Genomic DNA, 17,604 nt, shown 5'->3' with positions numbered 1-17,604 from the left:
ATTTCTTAGTGAAACACGAGTAGAGCGTCTGCAAAAGCATAAGTCTATTTATGAAGACATTTATTAAACAGTAACGGTACGTCCACACCGCAGCTTCAGAAGCATCTTCCACCGCTTCCAACGCTTCTCTGCCCGTTGACTTTGAATGGGGATGACGTCACTTTGCCTTGCTTTTCGCCGAACTGCATTGTGGGGGAGCGAAGCGAAGATTTCCAGGATGTCCAGGATTTCCAGGATTCCAAAGTTGAGCAATGTTCAACTTTTGAAGCTGAGCTGGAAGCGCCAGCCAATCAAACACGTTTATGCAAATCTGACAGTAGAAGCGCTAGCCAATCAAACCGCGTGTACGCAGGGAGAACCAGACCGCAGTTCATTTCCTCATATTCCAAACGAGAAGTTACGGTAGCAAATCACCCGGTTCTTTACGACCAGAACTATTACCGGGATACAAACCGGAGGAACCCGGCATGGAGGGAGGTGGCAGAGACAGTGGGTGGAACTGGTAGGTTTTCGCCTGTTTGGGGAGTTTATATATATATATATTGCTCGCATAAAATCCCCGTTTTTTTTTGCTTTGTATGTCGGGGGCGGGAGATTCATGTGGTTGGTTGTTGGTCGCATTGCTTGCAAAAAATCCCCAAGCTCTCAGACATGCCCAGCTCCAAGATTTTCGAAAAGCTGCTGTGTGGACGTACCGTTTTATATCAAAGTCATGAGTTTGTGAAAGAGTGTATGGATAAGCACTTGGATTATACCGTATGGGAGAGTTTGTATTAGGATGTTTTGATTTAGTTTTGCTGTGGTTCACCGTGGCCCCCCATTTACTTCCATGCATCCAGACTTTTCACACTTCTTACATTCTTCGTTCACCATAAAGCAGTGCTTCCCAAACTTTTTCAGTCGGGACCCCCTTGGGTATTGGAAATATGTTCGGGACCCCCCAACCCGGTTCCCATCTATATTGGTAGGATTAATTATATATTGTTGTAAAAACATTACATTTTCTTTGCTAATAATAAGAAGATACAAAGATCCAACTATCATTTTATATTTTATTATGGATTACACAAAGTGAAAAATAGATTTAAGGAAAATATATGAATGAACACTGAACTACTATTTCTACTGCAGGTTGCAAACGATCACATCACCATACAATTCCTATTTCACACATAGCCTATCAATGGCAAGATCGTTCCCCTCCTCCTCCAAGAAGATTCTGATCTCATCTTTAAGCGCCAGCACCCTGGACAGCACTTTTCCGCGAGAGAGCCATCGGGACCGATCGGGACTCGCTGTGAAACAGAACAGCTGTGTACTCGGAGCCCATCCCCTCGCACAAAGCAGAGAAAAGGCGAGCTTTCAGTGGTCTTGTTTTGATGTAACTGAAGGTGGTTATAACATCGGACAAAACGACATTAAGCTCCGGACTCAGCTGCTCTGACGGCCGTGTTAAAAACTTCTCCATTTTGTAGATTTATTTTCGAACAGTGTTTGTTTACAATTTCTTCCCGCGCCCCCCCTGCAGTACCTCCACGACCCACCAGGGGTCGCGCCCCACAGTTTGAAAACCACTGCCATAAAGGCATGTCGGAAACATTTGATATTTTTCAAGATATCAAAGTAATATGTTACGACTTCAGTCTTACTCCTCCCAGTAGTGTGTTACCTAACAATTCTCCTTTCTGGATTTGAAGGGGACACTTGATTGGGAGCCAACTCCTTCCTGAGTGCTGCTACAGTACGTGTTTGTCATTTGTTCCGCATCCTCTTGGTTTTTGTCATAACACACTACATCATGCTCACACATCCACACCTACACTACTGATATCACAGACTCACACACCTCATGTTGGTAGCTTCCATAGTTTGTTTAGGTATAATAAATACATTTACTATACCCGTACCTCGTGTCTTTTCCCATTCTTTTTGTCACGGCCAAGAGCCATGACAAGTGATGAAAAATGATCTATTTGTGGGTGTAGTTTTTACTTTAAAGGGCAAACCTGTCGGACTGTCAGCATGAGGAGGTTTCATATTTATCTGGAAATGTACGGTTGCATGTTAACGGGAGTATTATTGGAACAGTCATTTGCTTCTCCAACCATTTTCCATCTCCAAACATATTGTGTGCAAGTTATCGTAGAGACAGCAGTGTTCTTTTACATCCACAATATAAATCTGTTTACACAGTCACGTGTGGGGACTCGCCTCCCTTATGGGGACAAATTGGAGGTCCCCATAAGGGAATCGTTAATTTTAGGGTGAAGACTTGGTTAGGGTTAGGGTAAGGGTAAGGCATGTGTTGGTTATGGTTAAGGTTAGGATAAGTCTCCAGGAAATGCATGTAAGTCAATGTAATGTCCCCTGAAGTGATGTATACATGGTATGTGTGTGTGTGTGTGTGTGTGTGTGTGTGTGTGTGTGTGTGTGTGTGTGTGTGTGTGTGTGTGTGTGTGTGTGTGTGTGTGTGTGTGTGTGTGTGTGTGTGTGTGTGTGTGGGATTTGGCAGGATGGACTGACAGATGGCATATTTCTCCAGCTCCCAGCATGCCCTGCTGCTCTCTTCACTCTCACTTCCTTTCCTCAGATCAGAGTCCGAGCGAAGACCAAATAGTTTCAAACGTTTTTTTTGGAAGGAAGCATCTCACATTGAAATAGTTATACTAAAAAACATTTGGAAAGGTGGATGAAAGTTTAAAAAAAGCTGAAGGCTGGTAAGATTTTTAAATTTAATAGAAAATATAATTAAGTATATTTTCTAAAATAATTGTCTCTAATTGCAATGATTTTCCATATAAATGTATTTGTTTAAACTGTATAGAGTAGAATCAAGCTTTTCTTGGATTTAAATTGTATCTATTTCTGATTATAAAAATCTTTAATGGTTATTTATTTCTATTGTGTGCTGATCAAATTAGATTTGCTGTGTGTTTCAGAGGGATTTTGATGTTGTTTATCATTGAGTTTCATTAGAAGAAACTTTTTGGGAAATATTAGAAGCTTTTCTGCTTTCTAGTCTTTCTTTAAAAAAATGTAAATCTATCAAACAAGCGTCCGATATGTCGTTTTCTCTACAGCTAACATGTCAAATTGTTATCTGGTATCTGTCTCGTTTACATATTGCTCACGGAGAAAACCTGGAAATGAATCCCCGAGATGTCCTGAAGTCGCAGCTCCGCTCTGCTTAACGTCAGTCTGCTCGTCACTGATAGTGAAACTGTCAGAAAATAAGAGCCGTCCCATCGGGGGGTCACGACCCGAGTCAAAAGAAATATGTTGATGTGTTCAGGGGCTGTAGGATGCTTCTGCGCCACAGATTAATGCCACACACACACACACACACACACACACACACACACACACACACACACACACACACACACACACACACACACACACACACACACACGATACAGCAAATACAACTGTACTGTAATCCTAGTACACACACACACCTACACTAACACACAAAGACACACAGGCGTATGTTTCTCTGCGTGGTGGATGTAGGTCAGCTGTGGTCAGAGTGTGTTTATATTTTAGTGTGTATTTATTTGTTTGTGTGGTGTGTGTGTGTGTGTGTGTGTGTGTGCGTGTGTATTAATCCTCTCTGGTTTTAATCTGTTCAGCAGCAGGATGGAAGCTGTTGTTGTATAAGAGACCTGCAGCTGCTGCACGCCGCTGCTGTTTGCAACTACGCTGCTGCCAGCAACACCTGCAACTCACTAACGCAACTAAAGTAACCACAGCAACCAACTACGGCAACTTACTTCTGTAACCACAGCAACCAACTACGGCAACTTACTTCTGTAACCACAGCAACCAACTACGGCAACTTACTTCTGCAACCACTGCAACTACAGCAACCATCTACTGTATAGCAACACCTGAACCAATTAATGCAAGTTAAAGATACCTGCCACTCAGTTCTGCAACTTCCACAACAACAGCAATACCTGCAACTAACTAATGAATTTTACGCAAACACAGCTGCCCAGGCAACTAACTATCGCAACTACAGCAACATCTGCAACTAACTAATGAATTGACCACGACCAAAGCTACACAGGCAACTAACTACTGAAACTAAAGCAAAATACTACAACTACAGCAACAACTGCAACTTACTGCTGAAACTACAGCAACTACAGCACCTCACCACTGCAACAAACTATTGCAGCTCAAGCAACTCACAACAGAAGCTAAGGCAACACCCGGCAGGGAAACACATACATTAATTACAAAATAAATAAAATATTCACATAAATCAATATACACTGAAATGAAACACATAATAATCCAGTACAGAAGGTTTCAGGGTTCGTACACTTTTTCACCAATGATTTTCAATGACTTCTCCAGGACCTTTACCTCATTTCCCATGACCAAATAAATGACTCTTTCTCAGCGGTACCACTGAAAATGGTTTATTTTAACATCCATCCATCTTCTCCCGCCTATCCGTGGTCGGGTCTCGGGGTAGCAGTTCCAGCAGAGAGCCCCAAACGTCCCTTTCCCCTCATCAACCAGTTCTGACTGGGGGGTCCCAAGGCGCTCCCAGGCCAGCGAAGAGATATAATCCCTCCACCTGGTCCTAGGTCTACCCCTTGGTCTCTTCCCAGCTGGACGTGCCTGGAACACCTCCCTAGGGAGGCGCCCAGGTGGCATCCTAACTAGGTGCCCGAACCACCTCAACTGGCTCCTTTCGACGCGAAGGAGGAGCGGCTCAACTCTGAGTCCCTCCCTGATGACCGAACTTCTCACCTTATCTCTAAGGGAGACACCAGCCACCCTGCGGAGGAAACCCATCTCGGCCGCTTGTATCCGCGATCTCGTTCTTTCGGTCACGACCCATCCTTCAGGACCATAGGTGAGGGTAGGAACGAAAATGGCCCGGTAGACAGAGAGCTTTGCTTTCTGGCTCAGCTCCCTTTTCGTCACAACGGTGCGGTAAAGCGACTGCAGTATTTTAACATGGAACAGGAAAATAAGGTCTGCATCTGAAACATGTTCTGCCGATCTAAAACAAATCAAATAGGCTTACTAGCTTCTACTAAAATCTCTCACCAGCAAAACACCTCGACAGTTAAAAGCCATTTTACGTTTCATTACTTTACGATACAGTATTTATTATCATTATAGTATCACTATTTCGGTGATTAGATAAAATATAAATTATATTTGATGCAACTTTAGTTACTTTTCCACGACTTTTCCAAAACTTTGGGAACAATATTGTTTTCCATAACTTTTACAGGGCCTGGAATTAGCATTTTGAATTCCCATGAATTGTCCAGGTTTTTAATGACCGTAGGAACCCTGGAGGTTTGTCGAGATACGTTAAATCTAATTTTGGTTCTATAAACACATCATCAACTGAAATGATCACCACTTCTTAAACCAAACAGTTTTATTTTTCTGTAACTGCACAGCTTCACATTCAACCATTTTGGGCCCTGATAAACAGTGCAGTGTTGTGTAAGCATGTCAGTGAACGCCTCGTTACATGTCGACATTTAAACTTTCAGGTTTGATTAACTCGGCCGAGAAACAGAACGACTGTGAATCATTCTCTGGAGGAGGAAGAACTCCTACAAAACAAATCTGCTTCTGAACAGACGATAGAGCCCATACATGTTCATAATGAACCTTAAAGGAACAGTACAGCATTAAGTGAACCTTAAAGGAACAGTACAACATTTACTGAACCTTAAAGGAACAGTACAACATTAAGTGAACCTTAAAGGAACAGTACAACATTAAGTGAACCTTAAAGGAACAGTACAGCATTAAGTGAACCTTAAAGGAACAGTACAACATTTACTGAACCTTAAAGGAACAGTACAACATTAAGTGAACCTTAAAGGAACAGTACAGCATTAAGTGAACCTTAAAGGAACAGTACAACATTTACTGAACCTTAAAGGAACAGTACAACATTAAGTGAACCTTAAAGGAACAGTACAACATTTACTGAACCTTAAAGGAACAGTACAACATTTACTGAACCTTAAAGGAACAGTACAACATTTACTGAACCTTAAAGGAACAGTACAACATTTACTGAACCTTAAAGGAACAGTACACCATTTAACTAAGACGAACGAGAAGCTAACCCAAGGACTGTATGCAAATTCTGAACTGACTGTCTGAACCTAGATGCTAAAGAGAACTTAACTTTAAGTCAGAAGTCTGGACCTAAACGCTAACGAGAACATAAGCTAATTCTAAGTTTACTGTCTAGAGAAGCTAACATAGACCTAGACTAACCCCAACACTAAAAAAGAACTACAAGGTAACCCTAAATTAGCTGTCCCAACCTAGAAGCTGAGAAGAACCAGAAGCTAACAAGACCTAGAAGCTAACTATAGGTCAACAGTCTTGACCTAGAAGCACTAGAAGCTAAATCTAAGTTTACTCTTTGAACCTGGAAGCTAACCCTAACACGAAAAAAAGAACTACAAAGTCACCCTAAAATAACCGTCTGCTAACAAGAACAACAAGCCAAGTCTAAATTAACAGTCCAGCCATCGATTCTGGCAAGAGCTAGAAGCTAATAAGACTTAGAAGCTAACTCTAAGCTAACCCCAACAGCTAGAATAAGAAGACATACTTTATTAAAGACTAGAAATGAAATGAAAGAACTACAAGCTAACAGAAACTAGAAGCTAAGTCTTGGTTACCTGCATGGACCTAGAAGCCAAGAGGAACTATAAGCTAACTGAAAGCTTAAAATAATTGCTCTATTTCTATTATATTTTATTATATTTACTTGCACTGTTTTATCTGTTGTATTGTGTTGCACTGTTGGAGGAGCTTGTGACTTAAGATTGTCATTGATATAACTACAAAGTACAAATGACAATAAAAGCCTTGAATCTTGAAACTGGAAGCTAAAAAGCCCTCAGATCTGACAGCCTCTGTGCTGGTTTCGTGAAATGTTTCCGACCTAAAAACATCAGTTTGAGAGAAGTTGGTTTATGATCGGTGTGCGAAGCAGCAGAGACTGAACAGAGATGGAGGAAGCGAACGGTAATCTAATAAACTGAGAGAAGGATGGAGCTGGATCATCCACTGTGACTGTGATGAAGAACAGACACACAGACAGCGCTGGGTTTTCCTGACAGTGAGAACAGACACTGAACGCAGCTCTTACCGCCACGGCCTCCAGGATCTGTTTGATGACGTGAGCAGCGTCTCTCTCACTGTAGTACCCCCGCTCCACGATCCTGCAGAAAAACATCAGCAGAAAATATCACATCAGGCCTAATTATTACATTTTCAACATCTATCTATCTATCTATCCATCCATCCATCCATCCATCCATCCACCCACCTACTCGCCTGCCCGCCTGCCCGTCTGCCCGCCTACCCACCTACCTACCTACCTACCTACCTACCTACCTACCTACCTACCTACCTACCTACCTACCTACCTACCTACCTACCTACCTACCTACCTACCTACCTACCTACCTACCTACCTACCTACCTACCTACCTACCTACCTACCTACCTACCTACCTACCTACCTACGACAATAAACAAACTAGTACAGCTCAAACATCTAGTTGATAATAGAACATTAATTAAATGAAACACACAAACATTTCTGACTCAATCTGATGGAAAATTGTAAAAAGCTGTTTTTGATGTAAAGCCTAAAAAGCTGTGATAGCCATTGGCTTTCAATGGGGGTATTTCTGTTCTCAATGCTCCGAAACTCTGTCATTAAGATTCATTACATAATTTGAATAAGTCCCTTTCATCGTTGCCATAATACTATTCTTTTAAATAGACACAATTATCAAAAGATGAATAAGACAACAGTGCCCATGGTAAGGCAGAAGGGCTAAATGTCTAAAGGGCTAAATCAGGGGTGTCAAATTCAATTTCATTGCGGGCAACATTAGCATTATGATTGCACTCAAAGGGCCGGTTGTAACTTTAAGACTATATAAATATTTAATATATATAAAATAATGTATTATATATTACATTGCAAATAATTGCAAGTCTCTTCGGTGAGAATGTCACAAAATGATTTTTTTTTAAAGCCAAATTCTGGAACAAAGTGACATTTGGGGGGGAAAGCAACGTTTTGAAAAAAAAGCAACGTTTTGAAAAAAGAATTCTGAGAAAAAAAGCATATTTTGAAGAAAAAAAGTCAAATTCTGGGGAAAAAAAGCATATTTTGAAGAAAAAAAGTCAAATTCTAGGGAAAAAAAGCATATTTTGAAGAAAAAAAGTCAAATTCTGAGAAAAGTCAAATTTGAGTTGCATTGTGGGACATGTAGTTTATGGACAACGTGCTTCTGTAAATCGTCATGTAACGTATAATAAACATATTATATTCTTTGCAAGCTCTTGTGGGCCACAGAAAATGAAGTCACGGGCCGGATTTGGCCCCCGGGCCTTGGGTTTGACACCCCTGGGCTAAATGCATTGATTATAATGCCATGGCTTCCATAAGGTTTATAAGTATGTTTAATTACAGTGTTTACCTGTCAAACAGCTCTCCTCCCGTCACCAGCTCCAGAACCAGAGCGATGTCGGTGTCCGTCTCAAAAATGTCCTTCAGCTGGATCTGAGACGAAACAAGAGAAATGAAATGAAAACTCTCAATGATAATCATTAATATATTAGGAGATACATATAGTGTATAGTTTGAACATGTACCACGACTCAGCGTTTGCTACAGCAAGTGTAAAAACATGTTTCGAATTTAGCTCATCTAAGACATCCAATGGCCAATGTAAGCGTATTTGAAGTGTACTATGTATTAATTTATTGAGCTGTACTTAAATCAGGTTTTTAAATTGTTTGACTGATAGAGATCATGCAATGTTATTATTTGTTTATTGATTGTTATGAACCTGCCACAGATGGAAATGAGCTATTAGCTATAATCTGGCATATTGCATCTCTTCTCTTTGCTGAGAGTAATGTATGTGTATGCATGGTCCTTCTATAAATAAATACAAATATATCACACAAGAAATTCTGTAAAAATGTCACTTTGTGTTCCCTGTTCCTCCAACTGATATAATTCTGCGTTATATTTATTTCGAAATATATATCATACATACCTAGCGCTTTTGACATGTTTCTACCGCCTACCGATTTAGCTGACTTTCCCTACCGATTTTCAATCTTCCCAAACTATAACAAGTACAAAGGACACTCCATAGACACCGGACTCGACTTTTGGAGGACACCGTTTGTGATCCCATCATACAACCCCCGGGGCTGATGGGTAATCACTCCCAAATGAGTTTAAGGCAGGGGTGTCAAACTCAATTTCATCACGGGCCACATCAGCATTATGGTTGCACTCAAAGGGCCAGTTGTAACTTTAAGACTATATAAAAATACTAGGGCTGTCAAACGATTAAAAATTTTAATCAGATTAATCACAGCTTAAAAATTAATTAATCAGATTAATCACCATTCGAACTATGTCCAAAATATGCCATTTATTTATGTATATTGTTGGGAATGGAAAGATAAATGAAAGAAGGCGGATATATCCATTTAACATACAGTATCTATGTTTATTATAACATTTTTCTGCATGTCAAAATGAAAGACAGCCCACACACCTATCAATCATCAAACCGTGGGGTCTTAATTCATTACGTGTTGATTTCTATCAGCGGGGAGTACTTCAGGAAAGTCGACAGAGGGGGGGGGCTAGTGGAGTACTTCATGACCACAGAGTGTGAACGTTGTGATCAGCTGTTTTAGCGCAGTTCTCCAGTGAGGGGGGGAGTCTCCCTCCGCAGCCGGTTGGCGTAGTTTTGGCACAGTTCCGTTGTACAGACCGACGTTAACAGCAGCCCTGTCTGTGCACACGGAGACCGACTCTGTCGTCCGGTGATCTAACCGCCTTCTGGAAAAGCTTCACAAGTACGTCGGTACGCAAATGCGCTTTGTGACACAAGTGACGGTACGCATTTCAGATTACGCACATAACCTGCGTACCAGTTATGTGCACCCCTGTACCAGAGCCATATTATTACTATTATATGGCTCTGCCCTGTACTACAGCAAGAGTATTCTGCGTCGGGACTTCCTGCAACAACACCACGCCGTTATCAAAGATGTTCTATTGAGAAGACTATCACTACGTGACAAAAGTTTTCAAAACCGTGGCTACTGAAATCAATCTTACTAACTGCTGTCTGTGCAATTTACTCCGCGCGAGTTGGCAGACTTTATTTTGCTTACTTTAACATCATTTTTCATGGTGGGGCTAAGCCATTTCTTGGTATGGGTGTAGCCTACCCCAGCCATACCCTGGCGCTGCCACTGGTGGCACGTATGGGGCGGGCCATTCTGCACATGCGTTAAATGCGTTAAATATTTTAACGCAATTAATTCAAAAAATTAATTACCGCCGTTAACGCGATAATTTTGACAGCACTAAAAAATACATATAAAAATATTTAATATATATAAAATAATGTATTACATTATTGCCTCTGAATTGGATTATTATCGGATAGGGTAATAACTTCATAATTAACTACGTCTGAAAGCAGAAGTCTAGGGAAAATAATTGCAAGTCTCTTCAGTGAGAATGTCACAAAATGATTTAAAAAGAAAAGCCAAATTGAGACATTTTGAAAAAAAATCTAATTCTGAGAAAAAGGCAAATTCTAAGAAAAAAATGCATATTTTGAAGAAAAAAAAGTCAAATTCTGAGAAAAAAGTCAAATTTGAGATGCATTGTGGGACATGTAGTTTATGGGCAACGTGCTTCTGTAAAGTAGCATGTAACCGTATAATAAACATATTATATTCTTTTCAAGCTCTTGTGGGGCCACAGAAAATGAAGTCGCGGGCCGAATTTGGCCCCCGGGCCTTGAGTTTGATACCCCTGGTTTAAGGGAACAGAGACGAGGTATTTGAGTCCTGCACGGTTTCCCCGTGTCTCGAAAACACATGTTGGCGACTGGAAGACATCCAGTGTTTGGTGTTTTCCTGAAGCATCCTTCACCTACAGTGTCTCAACTGAAGGAGGACCACAAACACACACAAAATATAATACCATTTTGAGATGTGGGGATATTTATCTCCCATTCTTTCACTTTTTCGGACATGTTCAACACCAAACATGTCGCTAATGTCTCCGTGTAGTGAACGACAGCAATCTGAAAGCCTGTACATTATTTATATCACACTTTATCAGTAGACAAAAGCAGCTTTTTTAAATCAGTATTTTCTGATGTATGGCGCAACACAAAGATATTTCGCTCTGTGCAAACCTTTGACTCTAATAGCCAACCTCCTATCCATCCCCACCGGCATCAATCATCGGACCTGGGGGGACAGAGCCTTCTCCGTCGCTGCCCCCTCCCTCTGGAACTCACTCCCACAACCCACTGCACTGACCTCACCACCTTCAAAACACTCACCTCTTCAATCTGGCTTTTAATGCGTGATTGTTTTTCTATTATTTGACTTTAAAGGTGGGGTAGGTAAGTTTGAGAAACCGGCTCGAGATCGCTAGAATTTGAAAATACACAACCGGAGAAAATCTGCCACTTCCTCACAGAGCCCCTCCTCCAACACACACGAACGCGCACATGACCAATGAGGGCACGAGATAAATGTGTGCCCCGATGGGAGTCTGACAGGCAGGTAGGCCGTTGTACTTTTTACAGCACCACGACTTCTACAGATGAAAATTTTTTATGTATTTTTTGTCAAAGCACTTCAGATATTCATTGCTATCGGGATGTTAAGAGCATTCCATGGAATATAACAAAAAGTGTATCTCGAGCCGGTTTCTGAAACTTACCTACCCCACCTTTAACTATATATTTATTTGTTGTTCCTTTCTTTTCTTTTCTCATCACTATATCTGTAAAGCGTCTTTAAGCACCTGTAAAAGCGCTAACAAATTAAATCTATTATTATTATTAATATGTCAACAACATGAAACAAGAATATGAACCTGGCTTTATCCAATGTTCACACAAGAGTTCTACATCCTGACACATCCTTCATCTACACCAGGGGTGCCCAACTCTATTTCATCGCGGGCCACATTAGCATTATGGTTGCACTCAAAGGGCCGGTGGTAACTATAGAAATATACATATAGAAATATATAATATATATAAAATAATGTATTATATGACATTATTGCCTCTGAATTGGATTATTATCGGATAGGGTAATAACTTAGTAATTAACTACGTCTGAAAGCAGAAGTCTAGGGCAAATAATTGCAAGTTTCTTCAGTGCTCATGTCACAAAACGAGATGCATTGTGGGACATGTAGTTTATGGGCAACCTGCTTCTGTAAAGTGGCATGTAACCGTATAATAAACATATTATATTCTTTGCAAGCTCTTGCGGATCACATCAAATGAAGTCGCGGGCCGGATTTGGCCCCCGGGCCTTGAGTTTGACACCCCTGATCCACACTGTCTCAACTGAAAGAGGACCAGAAACACATTACAAATATAATAAAATGTGGAGACTTTGGGATATTTACATGTGGATATTTATCTCCCATTCTTTTACTTTTCGGGCATTTTACAGGCCAAACATGTCGTTGATGTCACTGTTTACCAAACTACCACTTTTTCTGAAAAAATTAAATTATGTGATATATGTTAAATACATGGTTTATACATGTAATTACTGGGTTCCATTTCTTCCGATTACCTAATTTGGGCGTGCACATTTGCCTTTTGCGCAAACGTTTTGGATTTGAAAAGGTTGGCATGTATCATATACAGATTTATTTATTACAGTGTGGTGAGGAATATACTTACGATGTTTGGATGGTGGAGACGCAGCAAGACTCCGATTTCCGTACGGACTATTTTCTTGTCGATCTGCGACAGAAAGAAACAACATGAGACTCAGGCAGGAGGTGAACACAAAGTTGGCAGTGGAGCATAATTGTGTGACTTTTGAGAATCTGAAATAAACGTTTAAATATCAAAATAACACAAACTAAACTATGTGATCAAGGCAGCAGAAGACCAGAAAGTCCAGCGTTTTGTGGAGTTAAAATGTATGTCATATTTCCTTCTTTATTCCACACCAGACACTTTCTATTTGAGCTTGTATTTAAGGTCCTTTTCTCTTGGCGCTTTATATAATTGTCCTTTTATGATGTGTTTCTTTTAAAATGCGTCTAAATGCCTTTGATGTTTTATATATGGCACTTTGAATGTGGGGTTTTTGTGAGAAATGTGCTATAAATAAATATGTGCCTTTCTTTAGAGAGCATACTGTATAGAATAGAATCATGTAATGTCATTATACATGTACAATGAAAGAAAGAAAAGCTTCTCCCTTTTTAAAAGGTGCCATCAAAACAAAACATCACAACATACGACAACAAACACGCGCAGCATACATACTTAGGAATGAATAATATGTATGTATTTATAATAATTATATACGTCTATTGCACATGGAGGATGATTAGGGGGTATGAGTTCAGGAGTTTAGTACAATGAGGGCTCTTGGGAAAATGGATTCAGTTCCTCGTCCAAAGGGCTGCCTGACAGCAAGGTTCAAAATATTCAAAATATAGCGTAAACTTAAAGGTCCCGTGTCATGGCCATTTCTACTGATCATAGTTCCATTGTTGAGGTCGACTAAAATAGATTTACATTGTGCAATGTTCCAAACTCACATTGGCTTCTCACAGCATCTCTGTAAAGTATGTGTATTCACTCTCTGTCCTAAACGCCTTGTTTGAGCTCCTGCCCCCCCCCCCCCCCCCCCCTGTGAGCCCAGTGGCCGTCTGCGAGACAGCGAGACACCGTGGAACTCAGCCTGGGCACACACACACACCCGCAGCCTGGCTGGGAGTTTGTGTGTGTGCCCAGGCGGAGTTCCGCGGTGTCTCGCTATCTCGCCAACCCCAGTTCACAGTGTCCCGCTCCTCGCAGCAGCGAGCCTCGCAACGTCCCGCCGAGTGTGTGTGTGTGTGTGTGTGTGTGTGTGTGAGGAAGTCACTATACCCAAGAAGCAAACAATGGAAACAGAGAAATGTCCAACGAGGCGTTCTGGGGCAGCAGACAGGTCTTCTCTGTGTTAGAGTTTTACTCGCTACAGGGTGCACTTTGAGGGTTTGTGACTCTGCAGACCGTTTACATGCAGAAAGACCTTCATAACACAAGGGGACGGGTGATAACTGGAAAAGCACGACATGGGACCTTTAAGCTGATATTGCATTTTGTGTAGGTGTAATACACTGAATATGGAGAGGTACCCACTTTAAAACATCAAAGCCATCCCTTTCTGAAAGATTGAACACACATTTAGCAGATTGAGAGCCAATAGGACAAAGATTTTAGACCAGGTTTTTGCATCGTGGCGTTCACTGACCGTTTTCTTGAGGACTTTTAGGGCGTAGGGTTTCTGCGTCTGTTTCTCCTCACAGCGATACACGATGGACGTCGCTCCTCTGGAAGAAAACACAAAGCAACAAAACACCAGTGTTAAATCTGACCTGCGTTTACATGTCCTACTTTCAGACAAGAAAGCAAAAATATAGAGCGGTGAAACACTTTCAAAAGGTCGGTCTGATGTCCTCAGAAAATGGAAATGACTGCTTTATGAAACTGCTTTTTTCTACCTCTTTCAATGGATGGATAGATAGATAGATAGATAGATAGATAGATAGATAGATAGATAGATAGATAGATAGATAGATAGATAGATAGATAGATGGATGGATGGATGGATGGATGGATAGGTAGATAGATAGATAGATAGATAGATCGATGGGTGGATGGAGATGGATGATAGTATATATCTAGATAATAGATAGATGGTGGGTGGGTGTCTGGATGGATGGTGGCTGGATAGGTACGATAGCTAGATCGCTGGGGTAGATCATAGCTGCTCAGCTAGCTGATTGCTAGTCGATACTAGCTAGTAGATGCTATAGATAGATCGCTCGCTAGCTAGCTCGCTCGCTCGCTCGCTCGCTCGCTCGCTGCCTGGCTGGGTGGGTGGCATGGCTGGCTGGATGGATCGGTAGCTCGCTCGCTGGGCTGCGCTGCTGGCTGGCTGGTGGCTGGATGATGGATCGCTCGCTCCCTGGTGGCTGGGTGGGTGTCTGGTCGCTCGACTCGCTCGCTCGCTCGCTACGCTGGCTGGGTGGGTGTCTGGTGGCTGGTGGGTGGCTGGCTGGCTGGCTGGCTGGCTGGCTAGCTAGATAGATAGCTCGGTGGGTGGGTGGCATGGCTGGCTGGCTGGCTGGCTGGCTGGGTGGGTGGGTGGGTGGATGGCTGGCTGGATGGCTGGATGGATGGATGGATGGATAGCTAGATAGATAGATAGATGGGTGGGTGGATGGATAGATAGATGGATGGATGGATGGATGGATGGATGGATGGATGGATGGATGGATGGATGGATGAACCACTTTTGGACAAAATTAACTCTCAATTAAGGGCAGCTCATTCTGGAATAGCCTCCCAACTGAGATACGGGATTGTCCCACTTTGAACCGTTTTAAAGGTCAACTCAAAGAATGGTTGAGAAACCAACAGACGTGCAATCACCGCTAAATGCACTTTAACACAGGGGTATCTCCTCCTGCACTTCAGGTAGCTCTTGTATCTCCTCCTGCACTGTACATGTCGTACCTGCTACATTGTACTGCCATGTGGTAAATGCTTGTATGCTGCTCATGCTCTTTCTGCATATAATATCATGTATTTATTTTTGCTATGTATATAAAATGTCATGTTCTTAAATGTTTTATGTGCGGATGGAAATTAGCTCAAAGCTAAAATCCGGCATATTTACACTTGACGCGTTATTTGTATTAAGTGTTCATTAATGTGCATTGTCCCGGTTCAGATAAACGATGAAATGAAAAAACTAGCTTTCACACTAGATGTTTCTCTCTGGTATTTTTACCTTGAGTGTTTTTTTCCCAGTGTGAAGTAATTAGTAGCTTCCTAGCAGTGGTGACATGTAGCTGTAATTACACGCTTATTTAAATGCACCGTGTAATTTGCTTCAATTTGAGGTTTTAATGATGATTCGAGATAAAGGTTGAGGTATTTATTATCTTAAATTAAGAGCTTTCTCTCCACCTATACCTCACAATCACAACGGAACAGGCTTTCTTTATTATTCATATTCTAGTTGTTTTAATTCTGCTCTCTGTTTGCAACAAATAATTAACATATTGATCGCAATATAAAAAGTTATATTTACGCAAGACAGATTGCGGGTTATTCAGTATAGATAATTAAGTCCGATTTTTAGAAAGACAGAAGAGACAGACCGGGCTCCTCCTCGTCTTTCTCTGAGAAAAGTCGTGTTCACACAAATTCATCCTGACTATGAAAGTGCTCTGAAGTGCTCTGAAGTGTGTGTGTGTGTGTGTGTGTGTGTGTGTGTGTGTGTGTGTGTGTGTGTGTGTGTGTGTGTGTGTGTGTGTGTGTGTGTGTCATTCTGCTAGGACAGATGGAGGAAACAGATCTGTCTGTAAAGCAACCAAGAACACACACTCGCACCCACACACAAACACACTCGCACCTACACACTCACACCTACACACACCCCCACGCACGCCTACACCCACACACAGTGCTGGTCGGTCTCCATGGCAACAGAACAGGGCACCTGGTAACAGAGCTCACACGTTTGTGAATTCACTGCTGACATCATTTTGCTGTTTTCTTTCATGGAGCTGTTAATGTTGTTGTTGTTGTTTACAGGAATAACAACAAACAACATGACTGTGAACACTCACAGGAACAATAAACAAACAGCCAGCAGTTTGGTCCCTTTTACCTGGAAGAAGGGACTAGTGAACTTGCAAAAGAGGCCTGTTAGCATGTTAGCTGCTAAAACGAATGCCATAGCTAACTTATTTTGGAATGCTAACGTTATTGTTAGCTGTGCAACGCCAGAAATGTTTGGTCATCTCAAAGTGAATGGTTCGGTTTTATGAATAGTTTTTGGGTTATTTGTCTGAAATAACGTCTGTGGCTGACACAAGCTGAAGACTTTTTTTTATTTAAAGAAAGTTTTGTCATAACATCTGTCAGTAAATACCCCACTGGTGAAAACAGCTGTTGCTAACAAGTGTCTAAATGAGACGACTAAACATCATCACGTTCAACATTAGCCACCTTTAGCTGAGCGGTGGTAACGTGAAGTCATGTGACCGAGCTGTAGTTCCTTTATAGCTCAACATTAGCCACCTTTAGCTTAGCGGTGGTGACGTGAAGTCATGTGACCGTGCTGTAGTTCCTTTATAGCCCAACATTAGCCACCTTTAGCTTAGCGGTGGTAACGTGAAGTCATGTGACTGTGCTGTAGTTCCTTTATAGCCCAACATTAGCCACCTTTAGCTTAGCGGTGGTAACGTGAAGTCATGTGACCGTGCTGTAGTTCCTTTATACCTCAACATTAGCCGCCTTTAGCTTAGCGTGGTGACGTGAAGTCATGTGACCGTGCTGTAGTTCCTTTATAGCCCAACATTAGCCGCCTTTAGCTTAGCGGTGGTAACGTGAAGTCATATGACCGAGCTGTAGTTCCTTTATAGCTCAACATTAGCCGCCTTTAGCTTAGCGGTGGTGACGTGAAGTCATGTGA

At 41.6% G+C, this 17,604-nt stretch overlaps 1 protein-coding gene and 1 long non-coding RNA gene across 2 annotated transcripts in view; one reads left to right on the top strand and one right to left on the bottom strand.

The window, feature by feature from the left end:
• Positions 1-17,604, bottom strand: part of LOC117442292 (calcium/calmodulin-dependent protein kinase type IV) — a 42,366-nt gene that overhangs the window by 19,754 nt on the left and 5,008 nt on the right. Inside the window, exons 2-5 of the mRNA XM_034078294.2 lie at positions 14,368-14,446; positions 12,795-12,857; positions 8,508-8,590; positions 7,160-7,232 (exon numbers count right to left, since the gene is read on the bottom strand). Of these exons, the coding sequence (XP_033934185.1) occupies positions 7,160-7,232; positions 8,508-8,590; positions 12,795-12,857; positions 14,368-14,446 (298 nt within the window). The remainder of the gene's footprint in view (positions 1-7,159; positions 7,233-8,507; positions 8,591-12,794; positions 12,858-14,367; positions 14,447-17,604) is intronic.
• Positions 370-1,906, top strand: LOC117442293 (uncharacterized). The gene is made up of 2 exons (XR_004551497.2): positions 370-502; positions 1,132-1,906. It is a non-coding gene; the product is annotated as an uncharacterized lncRNA (long non-coding RNA).

Source organism: Pseudochaenichthys georgianus, unplaced genomic scaffold, assembly GCF_902827115.2.
Source record: "Pseudochaenichthys georgianus unplaced genomic scaffold, fPseGeo1.2 scaffold_408_arrow_ctg1, whole genome shotgun sequence".
In the NCBI taxonomy this organism is placed as follows: domain Eukaryota; kingdom Metazoa; phylum Chordata; class Actinopteri; order Perciformes; family Channichthyidae; genus Pseudochaenichthys; species Pseudochaenichthys georgianus.
Note: the sequence above shows the minus strand (reverse complement) of the source record. Positions and strands in the feature narration are given on the sequence as shown.